Source organism: Eucalyptus grandis, chromosome 1 (assembly GCF_016545825.1).
Source record: "Eucalyptus grandis isolate ANBG69807.140 chromosome 1, ASM1654582v1, whole genome shotgun sequence".
NCBI classification, from domain to species: Eukaryota; Viridiplantae; Streptophyta; class Magnoliopsida; order Myrtales; family Myrtaceae; genus Eucalyptus; species Eucalyptus grandis.
Window position 1 is genome coordinate 11,130,823 of NC_052612.1, and position 24,230 is coordinate 11,155,052.

The 24,230-nt window shown below is 40.9% G+C and overlaps 3 protein-coding genes across 3 annotated transcripts; 2 read left to right on the forward strand and 1 right to left on the reverse strand.

Annotated features, from left to right (window-relative positions):
- The first annotated feature begins 3,153 nt into the window (after positions 1-3,153).
- Positions 3,154-4,860, forward strand: LOC104433834 (anthocyanidin 3-O-glucosyltransferase 2). Its single transcript, XM_010046715.3, has one exon. It carries the CDS (start codon positions 3,254-3,256, stop codon positions 4,700-4,702), a length of 1,449 nt encoding a protein of 482 aa, XP_010045017.2. The 5' UTR covers positions 3,154-3,253; the 3' UTR covers positions 4,703-4,860.
- A 7,599-nt stretch (positions 4,861-12,459) lies between these two features.
- On the reverse strand, positions 12,460-14,262 carry LOC104433810 (anthocyanidin 3-O-glucosyltransferase 6). Its single transcript, XM_039314718.1, has one exon. It carries the CDS (start codon positions 14,164-14,166, stop codon positions 12,718-12,720), a length of 1,449 nt encoding a protein of 482 aa, XP_039170652.1. The 5' UTR covers positions 14,167-14,262; the 3' UTR covers positions 12,460-12,717.
- A 2,996-nt stretch (positions 14,263-17,258) lies between these two features.
- LOC104433805 (anthocyanidin 3-O-glucosyltransferase 2) lies at positions 17,259-19,057 on the forward strand. The gene has a single exon (XM_010046676.3). The coding sequence runs from the start codon at positions 17,371-17,373 to the stop codon at positions 18,802-18,804; it is 1,434 nt and encodes a 477-aa protein (XP_010044978.1). The 5' UTR covers positions 17,259-17,370; the 3' UTR covers positions 18,805-19,057.
- The last annotated feature ends 5,173 nt before the right edge of the window (positions 19,058-24,230 follow it).

Consider the following 24,230-nt stretch of genomic DNA (forward strand, 5'->3'; position numbering starts at 1 on the left):
ACCGTCACCCCCGCCTCATATAATTGGAAGTTCTCATTAATCTCTCATCTATTATGAAAATCATTCTCCAAAAACGTAACATCTTGTGACTCAATTTCAGTCATACTTCCATCAACTTATTCACTTATAAACACGTACTTTTTGAAGTGTTCAGAATATCTTATAAAGATACATTTATTCTCTCTAGGACCTAATTTTCCATATTTATATGAAGAATCATGAACATAAGCTGCACATTCCCATTCTACTAGATTACTTAAGTCTGGTTTCTTACCAGTCTACAATTCATAAAGGATGAAAGTGATTGATTTTAAAGGTACTCAGTTAAGTACATAGGCAGTAGTCAATAACGCATCTCCCCAATAGGAGATAGGTAAATTTACTTGCGCTATCATAGACTTAACCATTTCCAATAGGGTTCTTTTCATTCTCTTGGCTACCCCATTTTGTTGTGGAGTACCAGAAATAGTCAATTGTCATACAATTTCATTTTCATCACAATGAGCCTTAAATTGCTCAGATAGATACTTACATCTGCAATCAGTTCTCAATGTTTTTGTTGTTTTGTTCAACTGATTCTCTATCATCTTTATATGCCATCTAAAGCAATCTATCGCTTCTAACTTATGGGAGATAAAAAAGACATAATTAAAATGCATGAAGTCATCTATGAAAGTGATGAAATATGAAGTTCTATGTCTTGCCCTCATGTTCAAAGGACCACAAATGTCAGAATGTATGAGTTGCAATGGAAATTCGGCTCTAGTTCCTTTACCGAATGGTTTTCTAGTTGCTTTTGTCATTAGACAATGTTCACATACTAGTAAATTAACATTAACGAGTGACCTAAAAAGATCTTCTCTAGCTAATTTTTGCATTCTTTGTAACCAAATGTGACATAATCTAGCATGCCAAGTACTTGCATCAATCTCAACATGACTAGAAAATGCAATTAAAGAAAAATAACCATCGACATTAACATTTTACTTATCATAGTTAATGTGTAACACCATAAAACCATTCAATCATGACTTGAACCATAACTTATGAAGCTCCATGCCTCGCCCTGAACTTATATTAATGAGGAACAAAATTGGACATTTTTATGTATTGAGGGATTAAATTGAACATAACCAAAAGTGCAAGGACCATATTGACCAAATTGAAAGTTCATAAATTACATTACACATTAGATTACAGTTCATGATTCACATTGAACAAATTAAAAGTTCAAGGATTATATTACACATTGGGAAAAAATTTAGAGAAAATTTGTCATTTTTTCTTTAATAAACTGGTATTATAATATTCTTAAAATATTGTTAATGTTATATACAGCTGTCATTTGTCAAATGATAAGAAAAGCATTGTAGAGAAGGGCGACAAAATGCCTAACTCGACATAACCAATTTTATATTCTTCTCATCTTGACATCAAGTTGCAAGTAGCATTAGGCGTCCGTAGTTTCATTATATAAAATTAATATAGTGATATGACATATTGTAAGATGATATAAACATAAATGGAACTCGTATTCAACCCCCATTAAAGAATTTTATGTCCACAGTCAACCATCTCTAATATAAGTGCTGGAAAAGGAAATGATTGCATAACCAAATAAACAGAGGAAGAGAATGAATCATTCACTTAATTTACGTGGTTTAGATGGTGATACCTACTTCACATGGGAGAACAACAAAGGGTTATGATCAAACAATGTAACCAAAATTACAACCACAGTCGAGTCACTTAGATGCTCTTGATGTTTTCCACCCCTAACTACATCAAATAACTTACATATTGTTTAGTCTTGTCCATTTTCTTCCAAAAATAATATCTCTCTCATAAAGGAATCCACAAATCTTCACGCCAAAATTGTTTTCCTTGAACACACGGTCTCTTCAATCCAATTCTTGAAAACTTCCAGTGCAAAATGCTGATCGGATGTCTGAATGTCTCGCCACTTGGAAAACTCGCGGTACACATCAAAAATGGCTTAGATTTGTGCCCTGTTCCTCAACCAATAAGACATACGTAACAAACCCTGGGGAATATGTATATTCATCCCACCGCCGAAAGCATCTTAAAGTTTGGATCGCTCAAGAAGGCCATGCCAAGTGGGAACGGGAAACAAAGTCCATGGATTCCTTTTTCTGAATCTTTTTGTTTCTTTCCACATTCACGTGGTCGGGCTCTGAACATTTTTATCCTGTCGGGCTTCGTTCAACAGATTCGAACTCAAGACATATTATAACAAAAAGTAAAAAAAGGGGCATTTGACAAATTAATTTCCTAAACCAAACGTAGTCACCCTTGACAGATGAGAAATTTATACATTAGATGATGTTGGAGTGGAAATTTACGCAGAGGATCGAATCTTGCCAGTTCTGTCTGGAGTGTTAGGGTGCGAATGGTAACGCTTCTTGATTGGGGAAGAGTTTTTTTTTTTTTTTTTTTTTTCAGAAATAGTTCTTTTTATATTTCTATTCCGAGGAACAATTTATGAGTAAAAGAACCCGTTTGGTAACTACACAAAATTTTTACTCTTGAAATAGAAAAAGAATAGAAATGAGTTTGATAACGCAACAATTTCTCTTTTGTATTTATTCGTTTTTATTCTTGCCCATGGATCGCTGCCACCGCCAACCAGCGGCGGTCGGCGGCGGCGGTGGCGGCTGGCAACGGGGGGCAGTGGTCAGCGGCGGCAGCAAAAGATGAATACAAGAAAAAAAAAAATTCACTTATTTCTAAAACTTATTCCTGAATAAGAAAGAACTCTTTTACTTCTCATTTCTATTTCAAAACCATTCACGGGCTAACTTTTTTTGTTAACAAAAACTAACTTGCCGCTATCAAACGGTTTTCTATTCTTTTTTTGTTTCGGGAAAGAAAAGAATAGAAATTCTTGGGCTGTTACCGTGCGCAGCCTTATTGTCTGCACTGGAGTCGGACTACTCCTCGAGTTGACCGCAACCAGCAAAGCCATGACGTCATTTCCCTTCTTGCTGCCCAAGTATCTCTCGGCTTTATCTTCTTTTTGAGTTCCATGCATCTAGAGAACGACAAATGCCTCACGACATAGAATAAACAAAAGCAAACAACGCAAATTAAAGAACGACAATAATGCACCGAGAAGACGTATCTAACCAGGAATCTTCCCCACCTCACAAGTCACATCCCAACACAAGTGATAATCAACCACGCAACCTTCGAAGCACTCGCTTGAACCCGGGAGATATTCGGCTACATCGCGATGGCCAATGCCGAGCTCGTGCTCGTCCCAACCCCCGTCACGGGCCATCTCGTATCGATGGTCGAGATGGCCAAGCTCCTTGTCGACCGCGACCCCCGCCTCTCTATCACCATCCTCATCATGAAGCTTCCCATCGACTCCGAAGTCGACTCTTACACAAGCTCATTTGCCGCCTCCATGGCTGCCGCCCGCATCCGCTTCATCCACCTCCCTCATGTGAACTTAGACACCAAGATCTCCTCGGGCAGTTTCCTCACCGACTTCATGGAAAACTACAAGCCCCACATCAAGAGGGCCGTTGCCGACCTCACCAACTCGGCCACCTCGACCTGGCGGCTTGCGGGATTCGTGATCGACATGTTCTGCACCACCATGATCGAGCTGGCAGACGAAATTGGAGTCCCGTCCTATGTCTACTTCACGTCCAGCGCCGCGTTCCTTGGGTTAATGCTGCACCTACAGTCGCTCCAAGACGAGCAACACGTGGACATAACAGAATTCAAGAACTCAGTCGCTGAGCTGGACTTCCCAAGTTTCGCGCATCCGTTGCCGGCCAAGGTCTTACCGTCCGTGGTTCTGTTTAAAGAGGAGGTCCAACCATTCCTGGAGCACGCCAAGAGGATTAGAGCGATCAAGGGAATTATCATCAACACGTTCGACGAGCTCGAACCACATGCACTGGGGTCCTTGGCGGGCCTCGGGACGCCGATGGTGTACCCCGTGGGGCCCATATTGAATTTGAACGAGGAGGCTAAAACGAAGGCTGATGGTGGCGGCCGAGGCGACGATATCATGGCGTGGCTCAACGAGCAACCGCCTTCGTCAGTGGTTTTCTTATGCTTCGGGAGTAGGGGAAGCTTCCGCGAGGACCAGGTTAAGGAGATTGCCTACGCGCTGGAGCGGAGTGGGCACCGCTTCCTATGGTCCCTACGACAGCCGCCGTCGAAGGGCAAGTATGATCTACCACGTGACTACACGGACCCCATGGAGGTCTTGCCGGAGGGGTTCCTTGACCGGACGGCCAGCGTTGGGAAAGTGATTGGGTGGGCCCCACAGGCTGCAGTCCTTGCCCACCCGGCGATTGGGGGGTTCGTTTCGCACTGCGGATGGAACTCCACCCTAGAGAGCATTTGGTTCGGTGTGGCGGTGGCCACGTGGCCCCTCTATGCAGAGCAACAATTTAATGCGTTCGAGCTGGTGGTGGAGCTAGGCCTTGCGGTGGAGATCAGGATGGATTACAGGAGGGATTTCAGGATGGAGAGCGACTTTGTCGTGACGGTGGATGAAATAGAGGGTGGAATAAAGAAGTTAATGGAGGACGTCGGCAGTGAGAGGCGGAAGAAGGTGAAAGAATTGAGTGAGAAGAGTAGAAAGGTATTGATTGAGGGTGGCTCTTCTTATTTGGCTTTGGGTCGTTTGATCGAAGACATCTTGAATAATATGCCTTGATTAAGATGACTCCAATAGTTGGAATCTTTAGCATTTCAGGTGTATCCACGTTGAATAAAAAAAATGTTGACTTTCATTGTATTAGATCAGTTTGTACTTATAAAAGTGAGCTTACCATGGAAATCTAGTACATGCGTCAATGTAAAAAGTAATTTTTATGAGCGGTCCTATAGACTCTATCTCATGATTAAATAAGAGATTTGCTAGTTAAAATCCTGAAATTGAGGTTTGATAAGACTGTTCGTATAAAGTTTAATTTACTTTAAACAGTGTATGCTCCAATAATTCATTTTAAAATACGTGATCGCTGTGAGTGGTTGAAATTTTTGTTGCATCTCTTAGACTCAGAGTGCATGAACGGTGCAAAAGTTCTTGTGTGAAAGATTCGCCTAACCATTACATCGTGGACCGTTGAATGTCGTGTTGCATTGGTGTGTGGACGCAACTATTCCCTTTGTCCCTTTCTTCCTCGTATATGGAGCACATCACCTTGATGTCTCCGAATGACCTTACTTACTTGTCAACGACTGAGACAGCCAAGGTCCCTGCCAGCTGCGACGATCGGCTCTCTGTCACTGTCATCATCATGAATTTCCCGTTCGGCTCTGAGATTGACTCTCGGATTGAGCCGATCGCGCTGGGTCCGTCGCTGCCCGGGTGCGCTTCATCCACCTTCCTCAGGACAGCACTGTCCACGGAACGTCCGCAATGAGCTTCCTCATTCACTTCGTCTGTAACCAATTTTACATTCTGCTCGCCTTACATCGAGATGACCCATGCCGAGCTCATGTTCGTCACATCCCCTGGCATGGGCCATCTAGTATCGATGGTGAGATGGCCAAGCTCCTCTTCGATCGCCACCTGCGCCTCTATCACCGTCGACACCTTTAATGGTGCAAACTGCAATTTCAATACAAATCTTGTAGCCTATTTCAGAAAGTTATCCAACACTTGGGCTTCATTCGTTTTGCGGAAAATATGGCGTTTCTGTAAAATATTTTTCAAAAAATCATTTTCCTGGAAAATGTAATTATTTTCTGGTATTCGGATGAAATCTGAAAATGAAATGGAAAATATTTTTCTCTGTTCAGTAAGGAAAATATTTTCCTTCATATACTCTTTTTATTTATTTTATTTTTAAAATGGATTTTTCATATTTTTTAAACATTAATATTTAATTATTTTTAATTTTTAAAATCTATTATTAATTTTTTTTTTTCATTTTTCATTTTTTTCTTTTGTCTTTGTTTTCCATCTCCTTGTTTCTTGGCCGGTCGCCGCCCACAGTGATGGTCCTTGACCAGCCACCAAAGTGAGCCTTGAGCTCGCTCACGAGCACGAGGCTTGCTGCCAGATTGGCGAGCGCGAGCATCGAGCTTGAGCCTCGCTAAATTGACGAGCGATCTTGACAAAGAACGAGCTTGAGGTTCACCTAGCGACAGGCGATGACTAGCTAAGAAAAAAATATGGGAAACAAAGAAAAGAAAAGAAAAGAAAATTAATAAATTAATAAAATAATAAAAAATAAAATAAAAGGAAAAGAAAAAGAAAAAAAGAAAAAAAGAAAATTTAAAATAATTCAAATTAAAAAAGAAAAAGAAAATTAAAAATTAATTCAAATGAAAAAAAAAAAAAGGAGGATGAAGTAAGGATTTGTAGAGGTGTGAGATAAGAGAGATTAAGTAAGGAAAATGTTTTCCACTTTTCAAAAGTGTAAAATAGTTTCTCCTAATTTAGAAGACTTTTTTCCTTGCACAGAAAGCATTTTCCCCAAAAAATTCATTTTCCGTGAAATGAATGCCGAAAAATCTAGAAAACGTTTTCCTGGAAATTATTTTCCGTGAAATGAACGGAGCTTTGGTAAATTCCAAAAGAAGTCCATGCACAAAGTAAATGTTTGCAATGATAACATTAGTAACATTTTTTTGACTTGATAGTGATGTTACCTTTACCCATAATGGGAATTTTTTTTATTTATTGCTAAAGTTGACTTCACTACTACTCATCTCGTCCAATTGCGAGAGTAACTCCTTTTAGCCAAACACATAATTGCTGCAACCAGTATCTAGGTACCATATGTTGGTGTCTATTGTGCTTGGGTCATCCTTTTCACATGCTAGCATCATATGTTCCTCAACATGGGTGGCATGTGCATGTTCTATCGGCTCGTATGTTGCCTTTGCTTGGTATTTAGATTTGTAATGTTTGAATTTATTGCACTTGCACTTGACTATTGATTTGTCACGTGTTCTATATTTTTCGGTGAAATTTAAATTTCCACCTCTATTTCAACCTCTTCCACGGCCTCAATCGCTTTGATGGCCTCCTCAACTTGATGGAGTGACTCGACTCTACAATGCTTGCTCAAGATTTGAACCAATGGACTTTTGATTCATTGTTTGCTCATACGAGCACAATGAACCATCAATCACTCCAATGCTAGGTTTGACACATCTTGCCCTTCCTCAGTCGTTGCGACAACATAGTCAAGTCTTTCAGTAAAAGACCTCAAGATTTTTTCTACGACTTTTACATCTTGGAGTTCTTCACCATTAACCCTTAATTGGTTAACAATGGTTCGAACGCAATAACAATATGCCGAGATTGATTCAGAGTCATTCATGCATAAATATTCGAAATCGCCTTGAAGTGTTTAAAGTCACACTTGTTGGATAGGTTCATCGCCTTTGTAGGATTTTTGCAAAATAACCCACATTCTTTTGCAGTCTCCTTACTTGATTTTTTTTCAAATATCATTCCTCCACATCTTGAAAGATTGCATACAATGTTTTTTGATCTTTTTTTTCGAGACTCCATCAAAGAATCTTTCTCCTCCTTTCTTAAAGCCTCAAATGCTTCATACATTCCCCACTTTGGTGTAGCCGTTTTCTACCAAATTCCACAAATCTTACGATTTGAAGAGAACCTTAATTTGAGCGGACCAGTTGTTAAGATTCTTTCCATGCAACTTTGGAAGTTACAATTGTAAGAAATTAGTAGATGCCATTTCTAGCTCAATTACCAAATGTTGGAACAAAAGAAAAATAATGGCAAGTTTGGAAATTTAGAACGAGTGTACAAGTTGAAGGGAGAAATTTTTCTCAGAATACTTTCTGGTGGCTTCTTGTTTACAACACACCCTCACGTCCTATATGATAGCAGAACATCTAAACTACAATAAAGATGAAGACGAATGTCCCACACACTTATTATCCTAAGAACAAAATGTCAACAACAAGGAAACACAATCATTAAATGAGCTAAAGACCATGAAGTCTTCACTCCTTATCATGTTAAAACGGCAAAAGAACGCTTCAAGTGCCATAACTTTGCCCAAAGGGACACTTAAGTGCCATAACTTACGAAAGGTACACTTAAGTGCCACATTTTAAGAAAAGCGGGACACTTGAGTGCCATCTTCGGCGAAGCTGGCCAGAAATCATACGTGGCATTAAAATATTAATATCTCTCGCCGATGTGTCTCGCCGGAGAGCTGAGTCAGCTCGAATTAACCCCAAACGACGTCATTCCGGGTGTTCGCCCAAAATAGACCCCTTAAATCAGCGAAAACGCCGTCGTCTTCCCCATTTGCCCTAAATCTAAAACCCTAAATCGGGCAAAATGCTATTGAAGCACTGGAGCCCTAATCCTGCACCCTAATTCGATTTGCCCCAAATTCTACCACCGAATATTGGAAATGGAGAGCAAGACTTTCAGCAGCGGCTCAAATTTCTCTCGCCGAAGCGAAGGAGAAGGCGAGCATTTCTGTTTCTGTGGGTTACCAAGTCCAAGAAGAGCATCGTGGACTCGAACGAATCCCGGGAGAAGATTCTATGGATGTGCCCGATACAGAGAAGGCTCGAAGTGCAAATACTTCAAATGGGTCGATACAAAATTCTCTCACCGAGCCACGAGGGTGATATTGGACCTACTTGATGGATGTCATCAACCTCCATCTACACTTGTGGACGACTTGGACGATGTTGACTCAATGCAAGCTCAAGCTCAAGCATCTTCTGTCAACCATTTAAAGAACGAAGTTTCAAAAATGAAAATTGAACAGAAGTGTTACCAAGCGTTTATTGTGTTGTTGTTTCTTTGTCTATCCTACTTTATGATGAAATGTAAAGGACTGGAAGATGAGAAGAAGTTTCTTCAACTGCCATAGTTGTAAATGTGTCGGGAAATGTACTTGTTTTGAATGAATGAATGAATGATTTCAACAATTTTTGCTTATTCTCAAATATAAATGAATGATGATGGAATGTATATTAGGTCGATGTGTTGTGGTGACTATTTTTACTTGAATTGAATGTAAATCAGTAGCAAATGTGTAAACCAGCAGCTTCTCTGTTTTGCTGCAAACCACCATATACATAGAATAGACACGAGTGATTACTGGAGTACTATAAGTTGTATCTAGTGATCACTTAAGTGCCAGTCGTGACAGACAAAGAGTCATTTAAGTATCAAGTTATTATTAAAAGGATTACTTAAGTGTCATTTGTTGTTAAAAGTGAACACTTAAGTGCTAGGTTTTTTAGAATGTGATCAGTTAAGTGGCATTTTTTTTGTACACATCGGCTACTACCAGCCACCACCACCGCTCACCACTGGCCATCATCTCCAGCCATCATCACCACCAGGCATCCCAAGCATCCATTTGAGCCATCACCAGCCACCACTATGCTGGTGGTATGTTGCTGCATAAGTTGCAAGTGTAAGGTGTCTTACACCAGCTTGCACCAGCACTACCTGGTGCAAGCTGTGTATATTGCACATACATCTTGCACTAGGTGCAGCAAAAACCTCCAACCCAACCCACCACCACCAGGCTTTTCACCAGCAGCCACCACCAGCCACACGAGCATCCCAGTCACCACCACATATCCACCACCAGGCTTCACCAGCCGCCACCACCAGCCACACGAGCACCCCAGTCACCACCACATATCCACCACCGTAAGTAGCAATAAGTAAAAGAAAAACAAAATCAAAAAAGAAAAAAGAAAAAGGCATGCCAAAAATGATAAGCAACAACGGTTGTTCCATTGATTTTGAACATCTGTCTCACAAACTCAATGACTGAAGTCTCACAAACTCAACTAACTCAATGACAAACTATTATAAAAAAAAAAAAACATCCACAGATGTTTACAACTGACTCCTCAGCCCCACAAACCATATCACATCCCATTTCATCAATCAATATGCACAATGCCTCCTGTTCGTGCTCGTTTTGATGGACTTCGCACTTGACTCATAATCCTTGCACTTTTTCTAACTGGACGTGAGACTTCTTCTTCAGCTGTCTTGGGATGTGTTGAGTCTGATGGAGCTGCAATTGTCCTAGGCTGAACTGATTCAGAAGGAGCTGCAACTGTTGTAGGCTGAACTGATTCGGATGGACCTGCAACTAGGTTCTTCTCACTCTTCTTTCTTGTTGGCGCAAGCAATGTCTTCTTCTTTGTTGGCGCAGCCGTTGATTCTTGAGTTCGGCCTTGAGAGATAAGAACCTCTGAACTTCTCCCAGGCTTCAAAAAGAAAACTCAATTATCAACAAAAGTTTGCACTATAAATTAAATTAAATGCAGCCTAAAAAACTTACATTAAGAATAACTGTTCTAGAACGGTCATCTGTATAAAGGCCATAACCATATTGTTTAAGCCTCTTCACTATTGTACTCAACAAATATTTTTACCTCTTCACCATGAAAATAATGGTATAGAACATCCCTAAGACCATTATCATTTTCTAAGCATCTCAAACCCTCTCTTAAGTCTTTCCCAGGAATACAATATAGCAACTTCTGAACTTTACAAGGCAAATAAGTATTTATATCCCTAAGAAATCCTATATAAGATGCCTTCTTTATATCCACAAAGATGGTGCCCTCATTTCCACCCTCATACTCCCACTCATCCTCCCCAATCACAAATTCCCCATTGTAGCAAACTATAATAGCGACATAATCCTTGTCATGCGCCATTACTGCACCAAGAACAAGAAAAATAATCATTAGTTTTTGGGACCACTAGACAATTGCACATAGGAGTCCCCCCACTCTCATGGACTTTAGTAAATAGAGGTCCCCACACTAACAATATGCCCCTACATGACAGCCAAAAAAGAGGTCGGCACTTTAATTATTTGTCTTCCCTTCCCTTAAAATATTAACCAAAAACAGAGGTCCCCACACAGCAATCACAGCCCAAGCATGTCTACTGCACTAAACGTGCGATGTGAGAGAATGTACATTAACTTAAGCAAATCAAAGCATAACATACTTTGACATCAACTTAATCAAATCACAGCAGGATTATGTTCTTATTTAGGATTTTGGATTGATAAACATACCCTATACAGCAATCACAGCAGGGTTTTGGATTGATAAACATACCCTATACAGCCTCACAAACAGGGTGGTTCAAGGACATACCCTATATACTCTCACAAGCAGGGTGGTTCAAGAACTTAGTTTTTTTTTCTCAGAATGGCATTAGTCACGTGCTTTACTAGGATGCTCTTAAGGAGATGCAAAGACAGTGATCTAACAATCACATACTCTGACAATGGCTTGAAAGACAAATTCACCAAAATAATGAGAAATCTGGTCTCTTTGTGTAATGTCAGCAAGTTTCAGTTGAAGTATATCAACACAAATTCCATCGGAGCTGTAATAAAATAATTGAGCCCTAATTAAATAATCGAGTGGAGCCCTAATTAAATAATCGAGCCCTAATTTCATCACAGCGGAGGGGGAGAAGGGGCCAAACCTAGATGATCGACAATTGTGAGCCGTGACGACGACCAAGGATGGTGAGCGGTGAGCGGCGATGATGACCAACTATGGCGACTGACGACGGCGACCGATGACCAGCTTTAGGCGTGAACGGCAACGGAGAGAAAGGCCTGTGATCTATTGTGAACGCGGACGGCGAGGAACGGCATTTAGGTCAGCCAACCCTAATTAAATAATCGAGCGAGCCCTAATTAAATAATCGAGCCCTAATTTCATCACAAGGGAGGGGGAGAAGGGGTCGAACCTGGACGAGCGACGATGGTGAGCGGTGACGACGACCAACGATGGTAAGCGGTGAGCGGCAACGGCGACCGATGACCAGCTCTGGGCGTGAACGGCGACGGAGAGAAGGGCCTGAGATCAACTGTCAACGCGGATGGGGAGGAACGGCGGTTAGGTCATCGCACAATGTGGATGGACGACGTCGTTTTTGTCGTCCATGTCGGCTTTTTCTAAAAAAGAAAAACATTTGCCACATCAGTAAAAGAAGTCGTCGAAAATCGCCGGAAAATGCCACGTATGCAATTTGGCCGAATTTTGGCCAGATTGGCACTCAAGTGATCCATTTTGCTCCGATTTTGGCACTTAAGTGTACCTTTCGTAAGTTATGGCACTTAAGTGTCCCTTTGGGCAAAGTTAAGGCACTTGAGGGGTCCGCACGTCATGTTAAAACTACACGCTTTTTGACCAAAAAACCAAATAAGAACTTCTCTTTTCCTTATGAAAGAATTTACTCCTTATTGAATGATAGAGGGTCTACCCAAATTTAGCCCAACATAAATCATACTGGTTTCCTTTTGTCTTCAATCTTCTTCTTCTGCCTACCATAAATCAAGACATCCTTTAAAGAATACTAATAACCAAATTCAGAGCTCAGTAACCAATGTGCTCAAATCTTCAACTATCAAATTTATATTATTCTAACATTTATTTGATCTAATTAAAATGGCAGAATATTAACAAAAGCCTCGCAAAATTGATTTATCTCTTTGTTGCAAATTGCAAGTATACACATAAGGAACTGCTTTCCAGAAGCCATATTCTCCTAGAACATCCATTAAAATGCCGCCGTTGAATGTATTCTATTGTGGCACGGAATCCAAATGAGGATAAAGATAACATTTGCTATCCAAACGAAAGAAAAATTCCTTTGGACACATCGAGCGATCGCGTCCGTTGCATGTGAAATTTCTTCTGGAGATACAACTCTTATCAGGGCATCTTATTGAAGATATCGTCAATCAAACGGCGGAGGGATGAGCATGAAGAACCGCCCTCATCCAAGGCCTTCCGGCTCTTCTCGCTCGTCTCCTTTACCTTCTTCCTCTGTTCGCTATCCGGCTCCATCACTCGCCGTATCCCTCTCTCTATCTCTTCAGCGGTGACCGTTGTCTCACTCTTCATCCTTACATCCCTCCTGTACTCCATCTTAATCTCAAAAGCGAGATCCAACTCCACCACCATCTCGAACACGTTGAATTGTTGCTCCGCATATAGTGGCAATCCCGCGATCGGCACGCCAAACCATATGCTCTCCAGCGTGGAGTTCCAACCACAATGGGACACGAATCCCCCGACTGCCGGGTGGGCGAGGATGTCCACTTGCGGGGCCCACCCGATCACTTTCCCTATCTCGACCGTCCGATCGAGGAACCCTTCTGGTAGGATCTCCATGGGATTCGCATAATCACGTGGGGGTCCTACCTTGCCCTTGGGCGGCGGCTGGCGTAGGGACCACAGGAACCGGTGCCCACAACGCTCAAGCGCGGTGGCAAACTCTCTCACGGCATCCGCGTCGAAGCTACCCCGACTTCCAAAGCACAGGAACACCACAGACGAATCGGGTTGACTGTCGAGCCACTTCATGGTCTCCGAACCATTGGACGGTCCTGTGCCACCGGTCGACCTTGTGAGGTTTAATATGGGTCCAACTGGATAAACCGGCGGGATGACGTCATCGACCAAGGACTTCAACACATGCCTTTCGAGCTCAGCGAATGTATTCACGAAAATGCCCTTGGTTTCCCGGAACCTCCTAGCGTGGCCAATGTAAGCCGGGGCGGCCTCCTTTACCAGATATGCGGTGGGCAAGACCTTGGCAGGCAGTGGATTCGTGAAGTTTGGGAAGTCCAATTCGGTGTCGGAGTCCCTGAACTCGGTCGAGTCGATTCCGTGTTCATCCTGCAGCCTCTGGAGATGGAGCATCAGGCCCAGAAAGGCGGCCCCCGATGTGAAGAACACGTATGAGGGGACCCGGAGCTCGTTTGCCACGTCGATCATCGTTGTGCAGAACATGTCGACAACGAGCCCCGCGAGCCGAGGTGAGTCGGGGCCCGAGTCGGACTCGGTGAGTTGCCCGATAGCTTCTTTCACGTGAGGCTTGTAGCTCTCGATGCACAGATCGCGGATTTTGCTGGGGTTGGTCTCCGTAATCGGGTCGATGTCAGGAAGATGCACGAACCGGAAGCGGCCGGCCATTGAGTCGGCGAGCGATCGCGTCCGGTTGTCGATGCCGGAGTGAGACTCGTGCGGTGGCTTCATGATGAGGAGGGTGATGGACACGCGGTGGTCTCGGTCGACCAGAAGCTTCGCCATCTCCACCGTCGACACCAGATGGCCCAAGCCCGGCGATGGAACGAACACGAGCTCCGCTCTGACCATACTGATGATTCCGATGGATATGGAGGTCTTTTTCCTGGTTGGTGTCTTCTGATTAAAGTGGCTTCAGGCTTGGTCGTGGAGATGTTCGTGATGGAGGAGGGTCCGCTTTACTTATACGAAATCACGACGTGTCGGCCGCGTGGTGGATAAACTTTTCCTTCACGGCGATAATAGTTTATTGTATGTAAAAGCCGGTACGCAACTGGTGATTAAACTACCTGGTGAAGGTTTTACTCTCCCAAAAATTCAAATCAAACCTTGATCATTTCTCGGTTTCGAGAAATCCTGATTGTTCTATGGCAATGATTCAGTTAGCGTCTGGCCTAGGACAACCCCGACTTTACTACGACTCGCGTCTCCTGATGCCTTAGAACGGGCCAACTCAAGTGAACGGGAGCTATTACTGAAAATTGAACGTTCTAATGGCTAGTGCGAAACACCTACGAGGTAATACCCTTAGGAGTTAGCAATTCTAGTGGTTGTTACTTCCCGACCGTATTATTCACAAGAGTAATATTGGTATCGATATACAAGTTCAATGTACGTAGTGATGTAATAGGTTGATGAAATATTTATACGTCATTTTTAATATATCTAATTTTATTCCTTGGAGATCAAGGAGGGATGATGGCGGAGCTGGGTCACAGTGGTTGGAGCAGTTTTTCCTACGCATGGCAAGATCATGCCTTGGGGACCAAGAACTTTCTTCATCCTTGATTTGTTTTTCCTTATGGTAGTGATGTAATAGCTTGATGAAATATTTATACGTCATTTTTAATATATTTAATTTTATTCCTTGGAGATCAAGGAGGGATGATGGCGGAGCTGAGGTCATAGTGGTTGGAGCAGTTTTTCCTACGCACGGCAAGATCATGCCTTGGGGACCAAGAACTTTCTTCATCCTTGATTTGTTTTTCCTTATGGTGGTGGACACATATCGTGATTTTTTATTATAAAGACGAAGGATGTGATGTGTCGGCTATCTTAGCCATTTTTACTTCTTCATTGTTTGGCGAAATTTTAATTCACCTTAAAAAATAAAACATGGTTCTCATGAAAATTTTACTTGGACACATGGCAAAGCAATTTGGAAGCAATTACCAAGTTAATTAATATAAAAACTATACTTAAATTCCAAGGACTTCACTGAATAGTGAAACAAGACATTATTAAACTTGAACTTCATGCTTACTTTAAACATAAGAACAATTTACCAATATTGCATTTACATCAGAAACATGACCTATTCAATGAAAATTAGAGGGCTAGGCACAAACTCAACCGTTTATCATTTTATCTAGGGATAAATGCATCAAAAGTTTGTTGTGAGAGTGCAATGGAGTTCTAAATTTAAACAAGTGCATTCAAGTCTTAAAACTTATTAAATTAGTATAATCAAATCATTCCGTTAATTTCGTCTAATCTGAGTTAAAAAAAAAAAATACTGACATGACTTTCTTAAGATACATCATGCTGATGTGGCGCCATAAATTTCCAAATTAGGAAGAAAATTTTAAATTTAAAACGAACAAGAATAAAAGATAAAAAAAAAAAAAATTAGGAATGACTACACTAGAAGTCCTAAAAATGTTCATAAAAGTGCAATTAGGTTTTAAAACTTTCAAAAAATGCAATCAAATTCTAAAATTTATCACGAAAGTGTAATTAAATCCTAGAACTTTTAAAAAATGCAATCAAGTGCTAAAATTTTGTCATGAAAGAATAATCAAATCCTAAAACTTTTAAAAAGCGCAATCAATGAAATGACATGATTGGATTAATTTGACAAGTTTTAAGACATGACTCAATTGCACTTTCATGGTAAGTTTTAGCACTTAATTGCATTTTTTAAAAGTTTAAGTACTCAATTGTACTTTTTTGATAAATTTTGGAACTTCTAATGCATTTATTCAAAAAAAATTTTAAAAAAAATAGGGATAAAAGGAATAAGAAATACAAAAATCTAAACTAGAAAAAAGAAAGAAAGAAAGAAGAAAGAGGCAAGCAAGATTAAAATTGCGATCCCCATATTGCTAAATTGATCCCTTCGCCTTCAACATTTGGGCGAGAAGATCCTCCGCCTTCTCGAACAAAATCATCTCCGACGAATATTGCTAAATTGATTCGAACATCTCCTTGTCTTCCAACATGGCAAGGTCCCTTCCACGAATCCCACCTCACCAACCATCGATCGAAGGGCCGACACTAAGCTGACGGGGAACGCTGCTTCGCCGACCATCCGTATGCTTTTGCTTTTGACAAGTTATGAGTACACTGCCGCGACCATCGATGACCCTCCTGTCTAATGCATCATCATTCATAGGAGTATGGCAAGCTATTTCTTTCTCGGTCGCCATAAGGGCAGATTCGAGATCAAGGAATGCATCTTTGGTCTAGCCTCTAACATCCGGAGTAACTGGGCATTGAGCATGACTTGTCATCCAACTTCTACACAAAACCTGTACATCGACACCCTTCCCGGTGTCCGCGAATTCTATTTTGCAATACAAGCTATCAAACGCCGCTCCAGATCATGTAATGACCCATGATAATCCTTAATTGTTAAGAGCGTAACCCAAGGGAAGGAATTCACGGGGCACGTCTCAAAATGGATTACCAATAACATTGTCATGACAATCAGTAATTGAAAGGTAAATATCACACAATAGCTTCTTAATTGAAAGAATATTTATATGGTCTATAAATCATATAGTATGAGCTCATTTACTCTATTGATCACGTAAACTGTATGATAGTACTTTCATAATTATTGACATATATGATATTGATGTTAATTTTAAAAAATTTCTGCATGGAATATTCTGAAGGCGCATCGAATGCATCTAAGCCAATCCATTTCTCTTTCTTATCTCTTATTTCTCTCCCGTAGAACCCGCTAACATTCTTCGGATGCATTGGCCGGCATGCGCCGGGTTGATTTAGAATTTTTCGAGGAGCAAATGGACTGCGAGTAATAACCAAACTTAAGAAGACCCAACAGATGCGAGTCAACCCGGGACTGCCGCAAATCAGCATGACGGGGTCGCCTCGTCCTAATGACCTATCCGCACCCTTTTGCATGTTTCCTTAAGGACCACTCATTAAAGACTCAATAATTGAGGTCCCGAGAGCCTCCACCACGTTATCATCTCTGCTAACCATTCACCTCAGTAAAGCAAGCGAAGAAATTTCGAAGGCATCATCATGAGTGCTACATCCGAGCTCGTGTTCGTCCCATTTCCGGCCCTTGGCCACCTGGTGTCGATGCTGGAGATGGCCAAGCTCCTCATCGACCGCGACAATCGGCTCTCCGTTATGGTCCTCGTCATGAAGTCACCCCTCGACTCTGAGATCGAATCCCGTGTCGAGTCGTTTGCCGCCCTCGTCGCCTCCCGCATCCGCTTCATCTTCCTCCCTCGGCAAAACCCTTCCCTGGAGGCGTCCCCGTTTGCCATCCTCAATCAGTTCATGGAGAGCCACAAAGCTGGCGTCAGAGATGCCATCGCCGGCCTCTCCGCCTGCGGCTCGTCACGGCTTGAGGGGCTTGTCGTTGACATGTTCTGCACCTCCATGATTGACGTGGCCATCGAGTTCAGCATCCCTTCGTACGTCTTCATCCCGTCAGGTGGGGCGCTCCTCGGACTGATGCTGTACCTCCAGTCTCTCCAAGAAGAGCAACACATGGACCTGACAAGGCTCAAGGGCTCTGATGCTGAGTTGGACTTCCCATGCTTCGCTAACCCTTTGCCGGCTGCCAAATTCTTGCCCGCAGAAGTGTTCATGAAAGAAGACTGCCGGATATTCTTGGGCCACGCCCAGAGGTTTAGGGAAACCAAGGGAATTTTGGTAAATACATTCACCGAGCTAGAACCCCGCGCGGTGGAGGCCTTGGCGGGCCTTGGAGCGCCCGCAGTTTACCCCGTGGGGCCCATACTGAACATCAAGGTCGAGAGCATAAAGGGTTTTGAGATCCTGGACTGGCTCGACCAGCAGTCGAATGCGTCAGTGGTGTTCCTATGCTTCGGCAGCTTCGGGAGCTTCGACCAGGACCAGGTGAAAGAGATCGCCCGTGCGTTGGAGCGAAGCGGGTGCCACTTCCTATGGTCCCTACGGCAGCCACCAGCAAAGGGCAAGTTGGAAGGCCCCTGTGACTACGCAGATCCGGCGGAGGTCCTGCCTGAAGGTTTCATTGACAGGATGGCCGGTGTCGGGAGAGTGATTGGGTGGGCCCCACAGGTCGCGGTCCTGGCCCATCAAGCCATCGGAGGGTTCGTGTCGCACTGCGGGTGGAACTCCACCCTAGAAAGCATATGGTTTGGTGTGCCGATCGCCGCGTGGCCCCAATATGCAGAGCAACAGCTCAACGCGTTCCAACTGGTGGTGGAACTCGGCCTCGCGGCAGAGATCAAGATGGATTATCGAAGAGATCTTGTCAAAGGTAGCGACAGCATTGTGACAGCGGATGACATAGAGGGAGGGATAAGAAAGTTAATGGAGGGTGAGGAGGCCGATGAGAGGAGGAAGAAGGTGAAGGAGGTGAGCGAGAAGAGCAGGAAGGCTTTGATGGAGGGCGGCTCTTCTTACTTGTCTTTGGGTCGCTTCATCGAGGATGTCCGGAGTCAATGGGCCTCCATTTAGACTAGGAGACTGATTGACTAGTATTTTGAGTACTGTCGGCGTTTTGATTCTACGATTACTTGGCGTGTGTGTTTCAGCATATCTGGGGCTATGATCCATTTAAACTGTTCTAGTGTCTTTAGTGACTATAAACCATCTTGATTCTTGTCGACCCTTTGACGTGTTTTATGTGGAATCATGCAAAGGTAAAAGACAAGATATAGACAGTGTTCAAACAGAATTAATTGATCGGCATATCCCTCCTTTATCTCCAGGTATAGACCAATTCCATTTTGCTCTTGCCTTCACCTCCAGCGCTATTCTCATTCCTACTTTTGGAAGTGTAGTGTGAATAGCATTAGGGAATAGGAAAGTTGAACCTTTCACCTTACGTGGCTGGATGAGGTCAAGCCTCGTTATGCCTGGGTGAGGCCGGTGGTGCTCCTCTGAGGCGGATGATTAGTTAGAGAAGGAAGGAAAATAGGAATAAAAAAAAAATCTCATAAAATTATTAGAAAATCAAAAGAATTTCGACTATACAAAATAATTTGAGGATTTGCCAAATGAATTTTTATTATTTTTCTATTCTGGTAATAAAAATTTCTGCAAATATCAAATGTCTTTGAATACTCAAAAACTCATCCAGAAAATAGAATCAGAAATATTTATTTTTAAGTAGAAATTATTAGCAAAAAAAATAATTACTAAACCGGTCCTTAGCATCGTTGTCACATCGAGTGTCAAGTAATATTCGTTTGGATGAAAGGATAACAACTACTTTTGCCCATCAAATGCGAGTTCGTACCCAATTTTTGGACATTTGAAAAATGGGCTCGAATTTATCCGAGAGAGCTTCGCGAAAGACTTTAGTTTTAGGGAATGGGCCATTTTATCTGGATATCCATCTGTATCGGCCTACCCCAGCGTCACTATAATGTAGCCGCAACTATGCACAGCTGTCACCATCTACTACTGACTTCAAACAACGTTGCTGTCTCCTTACGGCTGCCTTCACCCATGTCTCTTCTCGCAACTCTTCTTTTCACCGCTTCAACCGATCGGCCCTCCGGATGGTGCTGGGCCGGACTCTTCACCCTCTTTGCTGAGCATCAGTGTGCTGAGTTCACCGTATTCTTCTTCGCTGAACGTTTCGACCAAGTGTTCTATTTTGTCGACCGAATCTTTTACATCGAATGTCCCCTTTGTGTTTTTTTGTTGCTGTTTTGTCTTCCTCAGGCCGAACATATGCCCCAATCATTCAAACGTAAATATACCCTATATGGCCAAGAACATCTTGCCCCATTCAGCCGTGAAAATCCCCGTTTCAACCGAGAATTCTTGTGGTCCAAAATTCTCATTTCGTATCGAGTACTAGCTGAATAATTTCATAATGTGTTTTTTTTATTTAATTTAACACCACACGTGCATCGCGCATGTGCTCATCCAGCCAAGCAAGAACAAAAATGAGAGTGGCCGAATTTCGCATGGAGGTCGGGCTGGTGTGGATTTAGTCTTAAAATTCAACGTCAGGCCAATTTGAATGCAATTCACAACCATATATATATTTCATTTGATGCGGAAATTCCTTAACAAGATGTCTCAACTATCCAAAATCAGATAAATGCAATAATGAAGGCGACCGCACAATCCTGCAATATCATATTTTTGTTTAGTGATCAAATTCTGTCATTATAGACAAGTCGAAACCCTTTATAAAGAGCATGAGAGATCTTCAGGCAAAGATCGTGTGTCAACAGCCTCTCAGCATTGTCAAACCTTTCCCAACATTTCAAATTCATGGTAAGTTTGTCCCCATGAATGTACAAGCCCCTGTTCGCCATCTTATAGATCACATAATAAAATATTAATAAAATGACACTTGAAGTATCAAAAGTTGTGTACAATGCTCATTTTAATGCTAAAAGTTTTTTTTCCAAGTTATTTAAGTGTCATGTAAAAAAAAAAAAAAATCATCTCCAATCACTTTAACTCTGACATAGCAATATTTTAGTGTGGCTTGTCGAAGGTCTAAATCAGCATAAAAATCTCCAAAACGATGTCATTCAACTACTTACACGACCCAAAATGACACTATTCGCAACAAAAACTAGCGATCAATTTGTCGTTGAATGGCGTTGTTCATCTCTCTCTCTCTCTCTCTCTCTCTCTCTATAGAAGGGATTGGGCTTGGAGGAGGAGGGGTTGGTCTTGGAGGCGGCATTAGAGGAGAATAATTGGCAATGGGATTTGGCTTTGAGCTCGTGCTTGTCTTGCTCGTGAAATTTCTGGATATTCTTCTACTGAATCTTAGAACCCTTGAAGATGCGCTGGCCACCGGTTTCTTGGGTGAGGGTTTGGGCATTCTACAGTTTCCTTTTGGCTTCAAGATTGACGGGAGGAGGAGGTAAATTTGCAGGAGTTCAATTTAGGCACTATATCGAACATGTGGCGAGCAATTTCCTAGCAATGTTTACATTCAACTATGGATGCAGCTGAGAACAAAAATGAATCTCACAGTAGCTAAAGTCAAACGAGATGATTTTTTTCAGTGGAGAGGATGGTGGTGCTTGGTGTGGTGGTTGGTGGCTTCACGGGCAAGCAATGGAAATGATAATGAGGGAGAGAAGAAGACAAAGAAAGTGATAGAGATAGGGAGAGAGAGTCGAAGCCACATAGGCCAGAAATTCAATGTCTTTTTTAACATCCACGTGGAATTGGTTTTTAAGAAAAATGCCACGTCATATTTATATTAAAGTAAAAAGGGCCACATGATTAATTTGGTTGAAATATGTCATTATTGACACTTAAGTGATCATTTTTTCTTTGATTTACCACTTAAGTGATTGGGTAAAAAAATTTAGCACTAAAATGAGTGTTATGTAGAAAATTTCACATAACTAATTAATCACGAACAATCGGATCCATATATGATTGTAAAATACTGAGGCCAATAAGCACATCAGAATTAAAGAGTACCTATTTAAACCATTGTTTCACTTGAAGAAAAATATACCACTTTGATACTAGAAATTTATTGAAATGCCAAATCTTCATCTCTATGATATATTTCAGTATAACAACTTTCAATGAGATTAAGCAACCGATAGGTATAACTTACCATTTTATAGGCTAGAGAGGGGACCTAGTAAACCCAAATCAATATTGTGTCAATTGCGTTCTTCTCATTACGGGTTTCATTTAAACACAATTGCTTACACCTTATTGCTCAACTAGGCTCGTTATTAATAGATGCCAAAACCCAGTTCAATAAAATCACTTAAGGGTTTCATAAATATTGAAATATCCATTGACCCGATTATTTGAAATAGAAAATTAATTAATTAATGTAAGCTCATATTATAGGAAATTTCCAACATTCTCCCACTTTAGCTATATTAATTAACTTATTTTTATTTTGAAAAAAGATTTTATATTGAAAACGACATCATTTGGTTAATAACTAAAAATTTTGTTTTATGTGGCCACAATTTAAAAATAATAATAATATTCCAATAATGGCATCTCAAAACCAATCCAATCTTATATAACCTCAGTATAGGACTATGGAGATCAATGTGTTAAGAAAATACCACAACACATGACCTTCTATAATCACATATAATAAGCATTATATTCTAATGGATCATGGGCCTAGTAGTATAGTAAGAAATAGTGCCAACATGTGGTCAAAATATACATTATTTCTTATCGATCATTAATACAATTTCTCAACGACATGAAACTGCATTAGTGCAATTTCTAAACAATGTGAAATTACAGGATTATGTCATAATCCAACATGAGATCTCATGATTAATGACATCCAGTCGTTTTTAAACGAAAATTTGTTTAAAGATACTATTTTATACTTTCATTTTTCAGTCAACAAGAGAAATAATAACAATAGAATCAAGAATAATAATCATTGAGAATAAATACTTTAATAGACATCATGAAAGCATTATCAGTTTGCATATAACTATAATATCCAAAAATACAAATTATATAGCTCCCACTAACAAAAGAAATCAAAAGAATCTAAAATACTCATATTTTTTATATGCTCTTTAAACAAAATGAGTCATAAGCCTTTTATTAGAGGATCAGCTAACATGGACTCAACTATGATATTCTTGATCACAATGTCTCCTTTTTTGACTAAGTCTTTAACAGTATAATATTTGATCCAATTAACATTTCAACTGTTATTTATAGTAAAAGTAACTGTTTATCACACATAATACAATAAGATTAATCATGGGCAATAAGTAATTTAGAAAAAATAATTAGTACATTACAAACTTCCCTTTGGATGGAGTGTACAATGCACCATTATTTTCCACAGCATAAAGTTTATAAAGTAATAACAAGGAGAATTACATATAATTATCAATGATCCATCCCCTTTGGGAAAATAATTCCTTTAAATTATATATCTCCATGATATCAATACATAAAGACAATAAAAAGAATTACATATAATCATCAAGGGTTTATTCTCTTTGTGCAAACAAGACCTTTAAATTATACATCTCCATTATTACAACATAGAGGGGAATTACATATAGTTTTAAAAAGTTTATCCCCTTTGGGTAGATAACTTTTTTCAGTTATAGTGGGCCAAACCCAGCGCAGTCCAAACCCAGCACAATCCCAAACCTTCACACAGCCCGCCCAAAACAATATTGGACTTGGAAATAGTGGGCCAAAAAATTGCTGCAAAGATGGTCCATGCGCGCAGGAGCTTATGGCCCAAAATTCTGGGCCAACCCGCAGGAGCCCATGTTCCTTTTAATTAAAATTGGCCCAAGAATTGGGCTATAGGCCCAAAGGAAATAAAATGGGTTGAGCATGAGCCCAGAATCCCCATAAAACCTTTTTTTTTTTTTAATGGTCATGAACCTCCACCCTAGTACGAAGCTTGCAAACCCAGTCATACGACCTGGTTTCAACCCGGACACCAAAAAAATCATATTATCGTTAATTTTTTATGAAATTTCTCCATGAGTTTTGCTTCTAACATCAATATAATTGAATAGAATGAATTAAACGAAGAATAAACTGAGAATTCAACCATATCAAGCTTCAAGAAATTCAGATCTAACACTACCATGGCTGAAATTCGATTTTCTTAAATTTAAGCCCTAAAAACTTACCTTAATGCAGCACAATGTTGCTATATATATATATAACAATACCCATGCAACGATATATAACGAACATCAATCAATTGCGAGTTATTTGAAAATTTTAGAACTTTTTCATGTATAAACTCTAGAATTTCAAATTTAAAATTCTCACTCAATTCTCAACGAAATTATACAAATTATATATGGTTGGAAAGATCTTGGCATGTAGAAAAAAAGCCCAAAGGTTTTAGAATTAATCGATCAAAAAATCCACATGAAAAGAATAATGCCAATATTCGCCTTAAAGAGGAAAATTTC

Coding starts and splice junctions, on each gene's coding strand:
- LOC104433834 (XM_010046715.3), top strand. CDS start 3,254: ATGGCCAATGCCGAGCTCGTGCTCGTCCCAACCCCCGTCACGGGCCAT.
- LOC104433810 (XM_039314718.1), bottom strand. CDS start 14,166: ATGGTCAGAGCGGAGCTCGTGTTCGTTCCATCGCCGGGCTTGGGCCAT.
- LOC104433805 (XM_010046676.3), top strand. CDS start 17,371: ATGAGTGCTACATCCGAGCTCGTGTTCGTCCCATTTCCGGCCCTTGGC.